We start from the raw sequence: 16,817 nt of genomic DNA, 5'->3' as shown, positions 1-16,817 counted from the left end.
CTGAAAGTAGTGCTTTATACTCTGGGAAAAATAGCCAGTCAAAATAATACACATTCTGTTCTGCCAGCCTTCACTTTTCCAAGCTTAAGCAATAACATACCAAGTCCCACATGATGAGTTTGCCTCGCCTCAGAGACTGAGCAGAGCACAATTCACTCCTTTATTGCACTAACCCTCATTGTAACATAGAAACTGGAAGCAGGAGTAGGCCATTCGGCCCTGCTCCATCATTCATTTTGATCATGGCTGATCAACGGATTCAATATCCTGACTCCCCCCTTCCCCCTATATCCCTTGATCCCTTTAGCCCAAGAGCTATATCTAATTTCTTCTTGAAATCACACAAAAATTTGGCCTCAACTACTTTGTGGGAGTGAATTCCACACATTCACCACCTTCTGGGTGAAGGAATTTCTCCTCACCTCAGTTCTAAAAGGTTTACCCCTTATCCTCAAACTATGACCCCTATTTTTGGACTCCCCCCACCATCGGGGATGTTCTTTCTGAATCTTACCTGCTAGAATTTTATAAGTTTCTATGAGATCTCCTCTCACTCTTCTAAATATAGTGAATATAATCCAAACTGATTTAGTTTCTCCTCATATGACAGACCTGCCATCCCAAGAATCAGCCTGGCAAACCTTTGCTGTAATCCCTCTATAGCAAGGACATCCTTCCTCAGATAAGGACACTAAAACTGCACACAATGCTCCAGGTGTGGCCTCACCAATGCATTGTACAACTGCAGCAAAACATCCCTATCCTCAAATCCTCTCGCTGTGAAGGCCAACATACCATTTGCCTTCTTCATTGCCTGCTGAACCTATGCACTTACTTTCAGCAACTAATGCACGAGAACACCAAGGTCTCACTGAGTATTCACCTCTCTCAATTTACATCCGTTCAAGTAATAATCTGTCTTCCTATTATTGCTACCAAAGTTGATAACCTCACATTTATCCACATTATTCTGCATCTCACCATGCATATGGCTACACACACACAGCCTGTCCAAGTCACGCCAAAACATCTCTGCATCCTCCTCACAGCTCACCCTCCCAACCAATTTTGTATCATCTGCAAATTTGGAGATAATATGTTCAGCTCCCTCTTCCAAATCATTAATATATAATGTGAACAGTTGGGGTCCGAGCACAGATCCCTGCGGAATCCCACTAGTCACTGACTGCCAATCAGAAAAAGACGCATTTATGCCAACTCTTTACTTCCTACCTGCTAACCAGTTTTCTGTCCACCTCAAGACTTTCCTGCAGTTCCATGTACTTTAACTTTACATAGTCTGTTATGAGAGACCTTGTCGAAAGCCTTCTGAAAGTCTAAATAACCACATCCACTGATTCTCCTCGGTCAACTCCAGTAGATTCGTCAAGCATGATTTCCCTCCTGTAAATCCAAGCTGACTTTGTCTGATTATACCATTGCCGTCCAAATGCCAAGTTATGAAATCCTTGACAATAGATTCTAGCAACTTCCCCAGTGCCTACGTTAGACTCACTGGTCTATGTTTAAATCACGGATAGATGGATTCCTGATCGGTAAGGGAATTAGGGGTTATAGGGATCAGGCGGGTAAGTGGAACTGATCCACTTCAGATCAGCCATGATCTTATTGAATGGCGGGGCAGGCTCAAGGGGCCAGAAGACCTACTCCTGCTCCTATTTCTTATGTTCTTATACTTCCCTGTTTTCTCCCTACCTCCCTTTTTGAATAGCAGGCTTACATTAGCTATCCTCCAATCTGTAGGAGCTAGTCCAAAGTGAAAAGAATTTTGGAAAATATCCACCAATGGATCTACTATTTCCAGGGTCACTTCCTTAAGTAGTCCTAAGTAAACTTATAACTTGTTGGTATAAAGAAAAGTCATTCATTCCTATTGTGATGATAGTGCGCTATAGTAGGTATATGTTATGTTTAAGCGATCTTTTTAAAAAGATTTTTCTATAGACTGTGTGTGTCTGGAGTGAATGCAGCTCAGATGCTGGGAGAGCAGGATAATTACTCATTTTAGCTATGTAGTGTTTACTTGGGAGAAAGCTGATGGATTTTTGTTTATAGCTGAATATTTCCCCTGGGGTTTTTGATTAGGCTGATTGACAGGGTCATGTGATAATGTGGTTACTGGCAGGAGCTAGGTACGTAGCAGAGAAAAAACAGCTTTCAGTTCTGGCTGGGGTTTAAAGACAGAGATTGAGCAAGCTGCTCAAACTCAAAACCTCTCTCTGAAAGCTTCCAGATTGTCTACACTCCTTATAGCAAGTGTATGCATGGTTGCTAACTGTATTTAAAGTGGAATATTAAGTCTGTAAGAGAACGTTGCTTATTTGGAACAGAAGGAGTGATAAGTTAGAAATTGAAGTTGTTTCCTTTCATTTTAGTTTTTTTCAAGTATTAATGGTTAAGCTGTTTCCTTTGTTAAGAGTTATACTTCAACTGTGTTATGAATAAAGCTTGTTTTGATAAAAGATCCCTAATTTGTCAGCGGAATTACTCCTAGAATGAAACATCCCATCTTCACATTTGTGCTATAATTGAAAAATTGTTTGGGTTGTGTCTGGCTTTATAATGTACCTTGGGGTTCGGGTCCAGAACACTAACACAATCAACTTGCCCCCTTTCAAAAAATGTCAACCCCACCTACCTAGCTTTCACTACATCCTTCGTGCCCAGCTATCCATCATATATTCCTCAATGAATGCATTCATGTCCCTATTTATACTATACTCTTCACTGGTAATTTAATTTGTATCTCAATTCTCTTCATTTTAGAAAGCTCCCCACTGCAACCACTGCCCGTGACCCACTGCTGCACGCATACCACCCCCCCCCCCCAACCCCCTGGACACCCCCCCCCCCCACAACCAACCCAGGGGCAGCAATATCCTCCATACAAGCTTAGCAATGGCTTTGTGCTATACTAGAGTATGTATTGGTGTATTAGATTCATGTCTGAAGCCAGTTGCCAGGCAGCCACTGGTGGTTCAGTGCTAGAATTCTTACCTGCCACAGAGGCCAGGGTTTGATTTCTGCCCAATGCAAAACTTTTTACTGTCTTTACATTTTTTCCAAAAGAACCAGTACAAACACAATGGGCTGAATGGCATCATTCAGCCAGCATTATTCTATGATTTCATTGCACTGCACTGACCTGATAGTCACCTCCAGCTCCTTTTCAAGAGGTTTCAGCTCTGGCCTGAAGGAATTAAATAATTATAAATTCAAAATGCATGGAAACCAATTCAATTATTCAAGCACAAAATGCAGTAACTGGGGTGTAGAAATACACAAGACAGTCTGCGATAAGGCAGGTTAGCAGTGAAGGTGGGTCCTTTGATAAGGACTGTCAGAGATTTCACCAAAAATATAAAAATGACACTTAGGTACTTCAATAAAATCTAACACTTGAATCTTAGAAAAAACACATTTTAAACATTTTGAAAAGCAATGAAAGATTAAAAATTCCTTTCCTTTTGTTTGAGAGACTATTGAAAAAATTAGAGAGAATGTAAACTGATTGGGTCACCTGCGTTTAAAATGTTTGCTCATTCTCATAAATCAGCAACTTATACGCCCAAAATATTCAAACAGAATACATGGCAAAGTCTTGTATTTATTCTCAGCATGTGGGCATCAAGAGCTGTATTTATTGCCCATCCCAAATTGTCCTGGAGAGGGTGATGGTGAGCTACCTTTTGAACTGCCACAGTTGTGTGGTGAAGGTACTCCCAGTGTACTGTGAGGAGGTGAATTTCAGGTTGTTCTAAGAGCAGAGATGGGATGGGTTCCACTAAACACACTGTTGGCAATTTACCACCACTATTTAGACAAATATGTTTAAGCTGACGAGGAGTCAGAATGTGTAAACCAGTGGAACAGGAAATGATGACCAGCCCAGCGCGGTTACCGAGAGTACACAATTTAAAAAAAAATACTTTTCCAATTCAATCAAATCAAATCCAATTCAGAGTCTCAACAAGTTGAGACATTTCAGATCCAGGCTGACAAGACAGGGCGAGCGACCAAACCACCCTGTCCTGGGCCTGATCTACACGAGCCAAGCTGATTGGAGAAGGGGGAGGTTCCTCCTCCAAGACTTGAGCACATTTGCATCTTAGCCAAAAGGCCGAGATGCCGCTTTAAAAAATTGCTTCATATGAAACATATGAAGCCTCAGCGTAACCTAATGACCTCAACCAAGTGCGGCCGACAATGGGGTGCCGACCATACACTTGATCTTAGCCAAAAGGCCGAGAAGCGATTACCCGAGAGTACACAATACTGCAACATGCGGCACAGTCCTGGACGAAGTATGTAACATTTCAAGCCACATTCCACCTCATCCCCCTTTCTCAACTCTTCACAGTGAGGGTTGAGTTCACAAACTAAAGCTAACTATCATGCTGGATATCAACTTGGAACTTTGCTTGAAGTGGGATTTGAGCCCGGGCCAAGATGCCCAAGTTAAAGGCGCGCTCTCATGGGAAGCAACGGTACCAGATGTCATTAATATGGATTGTACAGCCTTAGACTCTTTGAGGATACCTATGGAAGTCTTTTGCTGACAGGATATTGTGAACACCTGGTGTTCTACTAACTCCTGGATTCAGAGTGGCAATCAGAGGTTATAAGAAATACAGGCTGCTTTGTGCTGGCTCTGCAACATATCTATTCCGCCGACACCAGCTACAGATTGATAAAGCATTCGGAGTGTCTGGCTTCGAGCCTCTGGCTTCCTCACACAATAGAATCAAGATTAAATCTTCACTGAGGTTTCATTCAGTTTTTAAAAAATCAATGGTACAAAAAGATGCTTAAATACTAGTTCAAGTGGAGACAGTGACACAGTGGTTCTGCGGACACAGGTTCAAATCCCACCATGGCAGCTGGTGGAATTAAAATTGAATTCAGAATCTGGAATTGAAAAGCTAGCCTCAGTATTGATGACATGAAGCCATTGTTGATTGTCATAAAAATCCATCTGGTTCACCAATGTCCTTTCGGGAAGGAAATCTACTGTCCTTACTTAGCCTGGCTTACAAGTGACCCCAGAGTCTCAGTAATAAGGTTGACTCGTGACATTTTTTTTTAAAAAAAAGGTCGTCCATTTAAAACAGAGGTGAGGCAAAAGGGTTTTACTCAGAGGGTTGAGAGTCTTTGTAACTTTCATCCTGAAAAGGTGGCATAAGCAGAGTCTTTGAATATTTTTAAGGCAGATAAATTCTTGGTAAGCAAGAGGGTGATAGGTTACTGTAGGTAGGTGAGATGCAGAATTGGGATTACTAGAAGATCAGCCATGACCTTATTAAATGGTGAGCAGGCTCGAGGACTGAATTGACCTACTCCTGCTCCTTGTTAGTATCTTGCCAGCTGGAACTGCAAGCTACTCGGTCCAAGGGCAATTAAGGATGAGCTACGAATGTTGGCTTTGCCAGTGACACCAACATTCCATGGAAGAATTTAAAAAAGAGCTTTTCCCTTCAACACATTATTCTATAAATGAGAGTATTTCTTAAACTCTGCTTCTCATCCACAGAACTGTCATAACAGCGTGAGCACTGAAGGATCATATCGAAGCAGCAATGCCTGGTGTGTGTTTTGCAAACTAGTTCTCAAGAATAGATGCCCCTCACAGTTCTCCAAGCTCCAACCCTCAGCTTTCAAGTTCAACAATGCCTCAATGGTGCAAAGAACACTAAGCGTGATTAGCCACTCAGCCACAGTGTCTTATTCTTAAACAGTCTAACTTTCATTGTCATGAACACCCAATACTTACAGCTTTTCCAGCAGTTTCAGCTTGCTTTGTACTTGTGAAGCTCTGTTAGCATTGTACCGGAATCTGTCGATGAACACCTAGATTCAAACAGATCATCATTTCATTAAAAAATCAACTGTGGGATTGACAGATTCACAAGACCGGTTTCGCATTCGGAACAAGTCGGCAAGTTGTGGCACCCTGCAAGTCTATTCGACCTCAATGACGTTATCACAGACCTGTACCTCACTCCATTTATACACTTGCTCCATCTCTCTTTTCTAACAAACCTTGATCGAGCTCAGTCTTGAAAATTTCAACTGAACCCACCCCCAAGTAACTGTCATGTGGGACAGTCCGGGTTTCCACGACCATTCGCGGGAAAGGTGTTCCTGATGAATGGTTTAACTCACATTATAAGAGCTTTTGATCTTGATTTCACCAGCAGAGGGAACAGTTTCTCTGTATCTACCCTACTGAATCATTTCATTATTGCAAAGTGCAAGCCGGATACAGTGACAGACCCATCCCCACCAGTACTATACCCCAGTGTTATGCAGTGACAGACCTGTCCCCACCAGTACTGTACCCTAGTGTTATACAGTGACAGACCCATCCCCACTGGTACTGTACCCCAGTGCTATACAGTGACAGACCCATCCCCACCAGTACTGTACCCCAGTGCTATACAGTGACAGACCCGTCCCCACCAGTACTGTACCCCAGTATTATGCAGTGACAGACCCATCCCCACCAGTACTGTACCCGTGTTATACAGTGACATCCCCACTAATACTGTATCTCTGTAGATTTAGAGATTTAGAGTCTGTGGAATTCATTGCCACAGAGGGCTGTGGAGGCCGAGACGTTGAGCGTCTTCAAGACAGAAATTGATAAATTCTTGATTTCTCGAGGAATTAAGGGCTATGGGGAGAGAGCGGGTAAATGGAGTTGAAATCAACCATGATTGAATGGTGGAGTGGACTCGATGGGCCGAATGGCCTTACTTCCGCTCCTATGTCTTATGGTCTTATGGTCTTATTTTTACAGATGTTAGATTCCAAATTATGAACACCAGGAATAGCTTTTGTACTGTCCCCAAGAGTAAATGTTTGATCATTATGATGTAGGGAAACTAATTATGGTTCTACATCAACCTGACACAAGTGACTGTACTGCTCCCATCTTCAATGCTGTGACTAAACAATCTCCAAGATAGCTGAGACAGTGTTTCAAACACAGAGAAAACTGAAATGAAAATGAATCACCATAAGGAAAGAACTCTCCAACAGGCTCCCTGTTCCCCAGATTCTCCCGATCAAAGTATTGATTCGGATGGAGTTCAATGGGCTCCTGCTGCTCTCTGATATCCTGTCCAACTGACTATTCCTTGCATCAATCTCAAAGCAACCATTACCAAGCTATTCAACTGGGCAGGTATCACGGAGAGGAGGTCTGATCCTGTCTACATCCAGTCCCCACAGTTTTCAGCTGGAGTCTCCAGTCAGCGGTCAGGAGCTGCCCAACCCATGAGCCCCTTGGACACGAACACAGACACTGTGGCCAATCTAACAGCCCAACTGCTTACCCAGGGCAAGATTGACCGACAGTCTTGGGCCTTTCCATTGTGTAAGGACCAGCAGCACACTCTGGTCTTGAAATTCCCACATCTGTAGCCCCACGAAGTTAGACCCAAAAACACCCCCATTTCCCCAATCTCAAAAGGCTTAAAGTTTCGGCACATGGAACCATTATTCATGCAGTTTAGGCACAGCGATGTCCAGATTCCTGCTAACAGGGAAATGTCACAATTTTTAATGCGTCTTAGAGCAATGTCATAGAATAATTAAAAAACACAGCCACCTCTGAGAGAAAATATCCATGCACCCAAAATCCTGCAATCTTTACATCACGTAACTGGATTGCACCAAGGTTAGGTGCACCTCTGGGTATAAATATGCAGGAAGTTCCTGGGCAGCATCTCTCTGATTCCGTGCCGATGCTGAACACATACCTGTATGTGCTCTCTGTATTGCTGCTGAGCTTCGTACTCGCGCTGCTGGTTTTTCAGCCTTTCCTCTTTCGTCTTTACAAAGTTCTCATAATCGCCCCTGTAGGTTTCCAGGCGCTGTGAGTGCAGGTAAACAATGTCAGTTGCCACGGCATTTAGGAAGTTGCGGTCGTGCGACACGACCAAGATTGTGGATTGCCAGGTCTGAAAGAGAAGCATCCGGCTTTAGCAGAAAGATCATTCAGTACACAACACATTAAAGACACCTGTGTGAACAGTGCAGTCCTCAGCAAAGCAAGAGCCAATCCAGCTAACAATGTACTGCAATGTACAAGTTCTCAATGTATGAAATGCTGGAGGTACTCTCAAAATGGTTACAGCACAGAAGGCCACCATTTAGCCAGTTGTCTCTCTGTCGGAACAACTTAGCTAGTCCCACTCTTCAACCCTGCAATCTTTTCTCTGGGTGCTGAACCAACTCCCTTTGAAAGTCACAACTGAATACACATTCACCATACTATCAGACAGTGAATTCCAGAAGCTAACCACTTGCTGCATAAAAATATTTGCCCCTCATGTTACTGTTAGTGCTTTTATCCGTGTCCTCTGGTTTTCAACACTCCTGGCTGTAGAGATTTGCATTCTAATTAATATTCTGTAACTTGATTTCTGTGTCTGTGCACTGTTGGAGAACAGATAACCACTCCATCTGACGAAGGAGCAGCGCTCCGAAAGCTTATGGTATTTGCTACCAAATAAACCTGTTGGACTTTAACCTGGTGTTGTGAGACTTCTTACTGTGCCCACCCCAGTCCAACGCCGGCATCTCCACATCATTTCAACACTCCTGCCACTCTATCTACTCTGTCTAGACACTTCGTGATTTTGAGTGCCTCCATTAAATTTCCTCTTAACATTTTCTTCTCCAAAGAGAACAGCCCCAACTTCTCCAATCTGCCCATGTCGCTGAACTCCCTCATCTCTGGAACCATTCTCACAAATTGTTCTGCAATCAGTCAAAGACTTTCACATCCTTCCTAAGGTGTGGTGTCAAGAATAGATAGAACCAATGTTTCATAAAGGTTCCTATTGCTTCCTTAGTTTTGTACTTTAAGCCTCTGTTTATAAAACCCAGGACCCCTCATGCCTTTTTATCCAATTTCTCAACCTGCCATGCAGCCTTGAATGATTTCTGCATGTATACCCCCAGCTCTCTGCTCCTGCACTCACTTTACAATTGTACCGCTTATTTTATATTGCCTCCTCTTGTTCTTCCTACCAAAATGTATCACTTCACATTTTCCCTACATTAAATTTCATTTGCCACTTGTCTGCCCATTCCACCAAGCTGTGTCCTCGTAAAATTTATCAGTCATCCCACAGTTTACAATTCTTAAACTTTGTGTCATCTGCAAAATTTGATACCAAGTCTACTGAGCCATGGGAAGCCCACCTTACAATTATCCACCACTATTCTCACTCAGCCAACTTTGAAGCCATACTGCCATTGCTCGTTTTATTCCAAGCTTCAATTTTGTTGACAAGCCGATTACGTGCCACTTCATCAAACGCCTTTGGAAAGCCATGTACACATGACACCCCATTCACCATTATAAATATTTACTCTCTCCACACCTGCATACAGTAGCAACTGTATGCATCATTTATCTACAAGGTGCATTGCAACAACTCACTCAGCTGACTTTGACAGCACCTTCCAAACCCACTACCCTCATCAGTCAGACCAAGGACAGCAGGCACATGAGAAGCTGGAGTTTTCTAACTAAGCCCCACAACATCCTGACTTGTAATTATATCACTGCTCTTTGACTGCAGCTACATGAAAAACCTGGAACCCCCTCTCTAACAGCACTGTGGGTGTACTTACACCACATGGACTGCAGCAGCTCACCACCACCTTCTGAAGGGCAATTAGGGATGGACAGTAAATGTAGGCCTACCTAGTGATGATCACACCCACAAACAATAAAAAAAGCTTGTGCATTACCCTGGTCAACCTCTGTTACCTCAAAAAACTCAATCAAGTTGAACACAATTTGCCCTTAACAAATCGGCACTAACGGAGGGAGAGTTGAGAGCAGAGAGGTTCCAAAAGTCAACAGTTCCAGAAAAAAAACTATACTCAGCAACTGAAGAAATAAGTTTCAAAAATAAATCAGCATTTTAATTGTATTTCAAAACATTTGAGCAATGATACTGATAAGTATTTTTTATGATACTCCATGACAGAGCAGCCTTGCACAATGTAGAAAATGCTGAGCATGTTGTAGTTCCTCAAACAAATGCCAATATTATGCTGCTGATCTCAGTCAGAAGAGTTGAGAATTTAGTTAACTGCTTTAAGCCAGCATTTTGCCTGTTATCTGTTGTGAGCCCCACTCCCCTCTGGAAGGAATTAAATTCTTAATGCTCCTCTACTCATTCTGCCAATTACTTTAATCTATGGCCCCCCCAAATATTGACCTTACTGCTAAGGGAAATGGGCCCCTCAAGTTTACACACATCAATTAAACCTTCCCTCAGTCTCCTCTGTTCTAAAGAGAACTTTTCCAGCCCCTCGTGGCTATAATACTCCATTCTTGGCACCATCTTTGTAAATCTCTGTACGCTCACACATGATTCCATCCTTCTTGTAGTGCAGCGACCAAAACTATATGCAGTACTCTAACTGTAAGGAACACATCCAATCCAAGTATTTATTCTTGATGCCTGAGGTTAGACAGCAAGGTTCAGTATCATCCATCATCAGATGTATCAAAGCCAAGCTGAATAATGTCCTCAATCAATACCCGTGTAACATCTTCCTGCAGGGAGGGTCACCAGAAGGTGATTGGGAGCAGGAATGCTGGTTAACCTCCAACTCCTCCCTGATCCAGTGCATGGGGAGGTCAAATGTAATCCAGCACAGACTGGATTACTGCTACCTAAACCTCAGTGCCACGCTGTACAGCAGTCAGGGCAGTACTTCCACGGCCATTCAATCATTTTCCGATTCTGTCCTGCAGAATAAGAAATGCACTAAGCTAAGAATCTGCAGTGACTGAACAAGTTAAACTTCACAAGTCCCACCACAGGGGATCAAAGTTTGGAATGTCACATCTGTCACTCCATCATTTTCTCGTACAAGGAAAGCACAAATTCAATGGCCTGTCTCTAGTATACAAAGGGTGCCATCTCCTATAATCAAGGCCACCAGTTTACAATTACAGAGCTAACTTCCATTTGTATGCACTAAGATCTCAAGATTTTCACATGTAATCACAGGGAAGTAATGTGAATCTATTTCTCTCTGCAAACTGGGACCCACTGGCATTCATCAAAAGTGATTAGCTGCACCAACATTGACACCCTCCTAAATTAACAGTCATTACTTCAAAAACACTTCGCTGGCTGTAAACCGACTTGGGATATCTCAAAATGACGAAAGGCGCTATATAAATGCAAGTCTTTCTTTTTCAAATTCCGTCATCACTGATGGTCATTCCTCAGACATCCCAGCTACACACTCGCTGTGCGTTATTACTGAACAGAGCAATTCAGTGTACAATATTTACATTTCTTTACAGGTGGAGGTTAGCTTTAAACTCTAAAATGAAATATCCTACCATCCCAGTAATGTATGGACAATCAAAAGCCCTGAACTGTAGAAATAGAACCATGGAAAAGTTACAGCTGTGAGCGAGGCTATTCAGCCCATCTTGTCTGTACTAGCCAAAATATATATATATATTTTTTAAAAAGCCGCCTGTTCTAATCCCACCTTCCAGCACCTGGTCCGTAGCCTTGCCGATCACAGCATTTCAGGTACAGAAACTGGGACCTTTTAAATGAGTCGATGGTTCTGCTTCCACCACCAAGCCAGACCGCAAATTCCAGATACCCACCACCCTGTGGATGAAGTTTATCCTCGTGCCCTCTCTAATCCTTCTACAAATCACCTTAAATCTGTGACCCCTGCTAACTGACTTGTCCACAAGGGGAAATGCATTTTATTTATACAAGGGTGGTAGGGAGTGGGGTGTGTGTCAAATAGCAATGAGCCACATAGCAGAAAATAGAACCGACAACACAGCAAAGGCTTAACATTACAATGCCAGCTTACTTCATTCAACTTCACTGCTTTTGTTAATGTCTGCTTTGCATATTCAGCATGTAATCGTGTAGACTCGGTTCAGGGTCTCACTCCCATCACAATCAAATTACCTAATGCATCATTCTCCAATAACAAGCATATATGTCTTCAAGAACTTGTCAGATAATAAAATGATTTTTTAAAATCCAACTGCACGAACACAGCGAGTACCAGTGCAAAGCTCATACACTTTACAATTATAACATTTCATTTTTCTTCCTGTCACACTCCGCTCGCTGACTGCTTCTGTCAGCCTGTCTCTGTCGCAAGGCTGGCTGTGCGTCCCACTTTGAGAGACTTCAGTGCAGTGTTTCATTGTTAGGGATGCCAGCCTTCAGATAGAGGCAGGAAACCGGTACCCCATTTGTCTATTACAGCAGACAGTAAAAGTTCCATGATGTAGTCAGAATTATTCATAAGTTATCCTCCTTCAACAAATGCCAGAAAAATAAATTGCCTTTCTTGCAGCAGCTGGTTTTATGTAAAATGTCTGCTCATTTTTCCTACTGTCACTGAACTTCAGAGTGGTTGATTGTGCATGTGAAGCCTTCAAACATTTCAGGAATGAGAAGCTGCTATATAAATGCAGTCATGATGTGGAGATGCCGGCGTTGGACTGGGGTAAACACAGTAAGAAGTTTAACAACACCAGGTTAAAGTCCAACAGGTTTATTTGGTAGCAAAAGCCACACAAGCTTTCGGAGCTGCCAGCCCCTTCTTCAGGTGAGTGGGAATTCTGTTCACAAACAGAGCATATAAAGACACAGACTCAATTTACATGAATAATGGTTGGAATGCGAATACTTACAACTAATCAAGTCTTTAAGAAACAAAACAATGTGAGTGGAGAGAGCATCTTTTTAGCCTGTCTTGATGCTCTCTCCACTCACATTGTTCTGTTTCTTAAAGACTTGATTAGTTGTAAGTATTCGCATTCCAACCATTATTCATGTAAATTGAGTCTGTGTCTTTATATGCTCTGTTTGTGAACAGAATTCCCACTCACCTGAAGAAGGGGCTTGCAGCTCCGAAAGCTTGTGTGGCTTTTGCTACCAAATAAACCTGTTGGACTTTAACCTGGTGTTGTTAAACTTCTTACTATATAAATGCATGCCTTTCTTTCAAACAAATACACATTAGCCCCAAAAGAACAGCAGCTTACATTTATACAGTGTGCTTAATGCAGAAAAACATTCATACAGGCATCAAAGAAGAAAAGGGATATCCAGCCTACAAGATGTTAAGAAGAATGATCAAAAGCTTGGATGGAGGTGGGTTTGGAGATGGTACTGAAGGTGAGGGAAGGTGAAGTGTAGCGAGGGAATTTCAGATTAAAAGGCCTGAGTAATTGAAGGCACTCAGGGGATGCACAAGAGTCTATGGTCAGAGGATCAGTGGACCAGTGGGAGGGAGACTACAGCCTGAGAGAGATTCAGCCAGAGCGAGGGTATCGGGAATTTGGAGCTGAATGGGAATTCAGTGCTGAGGGGAAAGAGGTGCTCACCTTCGGGAGGAGCTGAGAGGCGGACCCGTGAGGGAGACTCAAGGGCAAATTAGAGTTGGGAAGAAATCAAACCGGACCGTCACAGCCAGCAGGTAAGTGGTTGGCTGGTGACTGGCAAGTAGTTTTTCCTTTCTTTTTTCTCTTTTTTTGTCGTGGCATTGTTGTTGTAAGTTAACTTAAGGGTTAAGTCATGGCAGGAGATCCCAGACCCATGTCATGCTCCTCTTGTGCTTTGTGGGAATTCATGGATTCTTCGGATGTCCCTGGCTCCTTCACGTGCAAGAAATGTGTCCAACTGCAGCTCCTGGTAGACCGCTTGACAGCTCTGGAGATGTGGATGGATTCACTTTGGACCATCCATGATGCTGAGGAAGTCGGGGATAGCATGTTCAGTCAGCTGGTCACACCGCAGATAAAAATTACTGAGGGAGATAGGGAATGGGTGACCACGATTGGAAGGCAGTGCAGGGGTCCCCTGTGGTCATCTTCATCCAAAACAGATGTACCGTTTTGGATACTGCTGGGGGAGATGGCTCACCAGGGGAAAGTGGCAGCAGCCAGGTTCATGGCACCGTGGCTGGCTCTGCTACACAGGAGGGCAGGAGAAAGAGTGGCAGAGCTATCGTGATAGAGGATTCAATTGTAAGGGGAATAGACAGCTGTTTCTGCGGACGTAAACAAGACTCCAGGATCCTATGTTACTTTCCTGGTGAAAGAGTCAAGGGGGTCTCGGAGCGGCTGCAAGACATTCTGGAGAGGGATGGCGAACAGCCAGCTGTCGTGGTGCAGATAAGCACCAACAATATCAATAAAAAATGGAATGATGTCCTACAAGCTGAATGTAGGGAGTCAGGAGTTAAACTAAAAAGTAGGACCTCAAAAGGTAGTAATCTCAGGATTGTGACCAGTGACACATGCTAGTCAGAGTAGCCAAGATAGCAAATATGTGGTTTGAGGGATGGTGCGAGAGGGAGGGATTCAAATTCCTGGGACATTGGAACTGGTTCTGGGGGAGGTGGGACCAGTATAAGTCGGATGGTCTGCACCTGGGCAGGACTAGAACCAATGTCCTCGGGGGGAGTGTTCGTTAGTGCTGTCGGGGAGGGTTTAAACTAATGTGGCAGGGGGATGGGAACCGACGCAGGAAGCCAGACGGAAGTAAAGTGGGGACAGGAACAAAAGGCAGTAAGGAAAAAAGTGGAAGGCAGAAAAACCAAAGACAAAAATCAAAAAGGCCCACAGTATAGAGTACAGAGACTGTGGAGAACTCAGTGAACGGGTCCAGTATGGCTCAGAGAAATAAAACACAGAGAGTGTACAAAACATGACCGAACAGATGGTATGAGAAAGCAGGGCAGAGAGCAAGGGAAATCGAGATTAAACTGTATTTATTTCAATGCAAGAGGCCTGACGGGCAAGGCAGATGAACTCAGGGCATGGATGGGTACAGGGACTGGGATATTATAGCAATTACTGAAACATGGCTAAAGAAGGGGCAGGACTTGCAGCTCAATGTTCCAGGGCATGGATGCGATAGGAAAGATAGAACAGGAGGTAAGAGAGAAGGGGGGAGTTGCATTTTTGTTTAGGGAGATCACGGCAATACTGAGGGGGGATATATTCGAGGGTTCGCCCACTGAGTCTATATGGGTAGAACTGAGAAATAAGGGGGAAATCACTTTGATAGAGTTATACCATAGGCCCCCAAATAGTGAGTGGGAAATTGAGGAGTAAATATGTAAGGAGATTACAGATAGCTCCAAGAAAAATAGGGTGGAAATAGTAGGGAATTTTAATTTTCCCAACATTGATTGGGACAGCCATAGTATTAGAGGGTTGGATGGAGAGAAATTTGTTGAACGTATTCAGGAGGAATTTCTCATTCAGTATGTGGATGGCCCGACTAGAGAGGGGGCAAAACTTGACCTCCTCTTGGGAAATAAGGGCAGGTGACAGAAGTGTTAGTGAGGGATCACTTTGGGACCAGTGACCATAATTCTATTAGTTTAAGATAGCTATGGAGAATGATAATCTGGCTCAAAAGCTAAAATCCTAAATTGGGCTAAGGCCAATTTTGATGGTATCAGACAGGAACTTTCAAAAGTTGATTGGGGGAGTCTGTGGGAAGGCAAAGGGACATCTAGTAAGTGGGAGGCTTTCAAAAGTGTGTTAACCAGGGTTCAGGTAAGCACATTTCTTTTAGAGTGAAGGGCAAGGCTGGTAGAAGTAGGGAATCCTGGATGATCGGGATATTAAGACCCTGGTCAAAAAGACAGAGGCATATGACATGCATAGGCAGCTGGGATCAAGTGAATCCCTTGAAGAGTATAGGGGATGTAGGAGTAGAGTTAAGAGAGAAATCAGGAGGGCAAAAAGGGGACTTGAGAATGCTTTGGCAGATAAGGCAAAGGAGAATCCAAAGAGCTTCTACAAATATATAAAGGGCAAGAGAGTAACCAGGAAGAGAGTAGGACCTCTTAAGAATCAACAAGGTCATCTATGTGCAGATCCACAAGAAATGGGTGAGATCCTAAATGAATATTTCTCATCGGTATTTACTGTCGAGAAAAGCATGGATATTAGGGAACTTGGGGAAATAGTGATGTCTTGAGGAGCGTGCATTTTACAGAGGTGGGGGTGCTGGAAGTCCTAAAGTGCATCAAGGTAGATAAATCACCGGGACATTATGGGAGGCTCGGGAGGAAATTGCAGGTCCCCTAGCACAGATATTTGAATCATCGACAGCCAGCAACTGTTCTGCCTTTGTTTAAGGGCTGCAGGGAAAAGCCTGGGAACTACAGACTGGTGATCCTGACGTCTGTAGTGGGTAAGCTGTTAGAAGGTATTTTGAGAGACAGGATCTATAGGCATTTAGAGATGCAAGGACTGATTAGGGACAGTCAGCATGGCTTTGAGAGTGGAAAATCATGTCTCACAAATTTGATTGAGTATTTTGAAGGGGTAACCAAGAGGCTGATGAGGGCAGTGCAGTCGATGTTGTCTACACGGACTTTAGCAAAATATTTGACAAGTACCGCAAGGTAGGTTGTTACACAAGGTTAAATCTCACGGGATCCAGGGCGAGGTATCTAAATGGATACAAAATTGTCTTGATGACAGAAGCCAGAGGGTGGTTGTAGAGGGTTGTTTTTCAAACTGGAGGCCTGTGACCAGTGGTGTGCCTCAGGGATCAGTGCTGGGTCCACTGTTATTTGTCATTTATATTAATGATTTGGATGAGAATATAGGAGGCATGGTTCGTATGTTTGCAGATGACACCAAGATTGGTGGCATAGTGGACAGTGAAGAAGGTTATCTGGGATTGCAATGGGATCTTGATCAATTGGACCAGTGGGCTGATGACTGGCAGATGGTGTTT

The 16,817-nt window shown here is 43.4% G+C and overlaps 1 protein-coding gene across 5 annotated transcripts in view; it reads right to left on the bottom strand.

Annotated features, from left to right (window-relative positions):
• Positions 1 to 16,817, bottom strand: part of abcf3 (ATP-binding cassette, sub-family F (GCN20), member 3) — a 125,189-nt gene that overhangs the window by 15,764 nt on the left and 92,608 nt on the right. For all 5 annotated transcript variants that reach the window (XM_078204235.1, XM_078204236.1, XM_078204249.1 and 2 more), the window contains 3 exons: positions 7,785 to 7,985; positions 5,792 to 5,868; positions 3,167 to 3,211 (listed from right to left, as the gene is read on the bottom strand). In XM_078204235.1, coding sequence (XP_078060361.1) covers positions 3,167 to 3,211; positions 5,792 to 5,868; positions 7,785 to 7,985 — 323 coding nt within the window. The remainder of the gene's footprint in view (positions 1 to 3,166; positions 3,212 to 5,791; positions 5,869 to 7,784; positions 7,986 to 16,817) is intronic.

The sequence above is a fragment of the Mustelus asterias genome, chromosome 3 (genome assembly GCF_964213995.1).
Source record: "Mustelus asterias chromosome 3, sMusAst1.hap1.1, whole genome shotgun sequence".
Lineage (NCBI taxonomy): Eukaryota > Metazoa > Chordata > Chondrichthyes > Carcharhiniformes > Triakidae > Mustelus > Mustelus asterias.
This window is presented reverse-complemented; position numbering and strand designations above follow the sequence as displayed.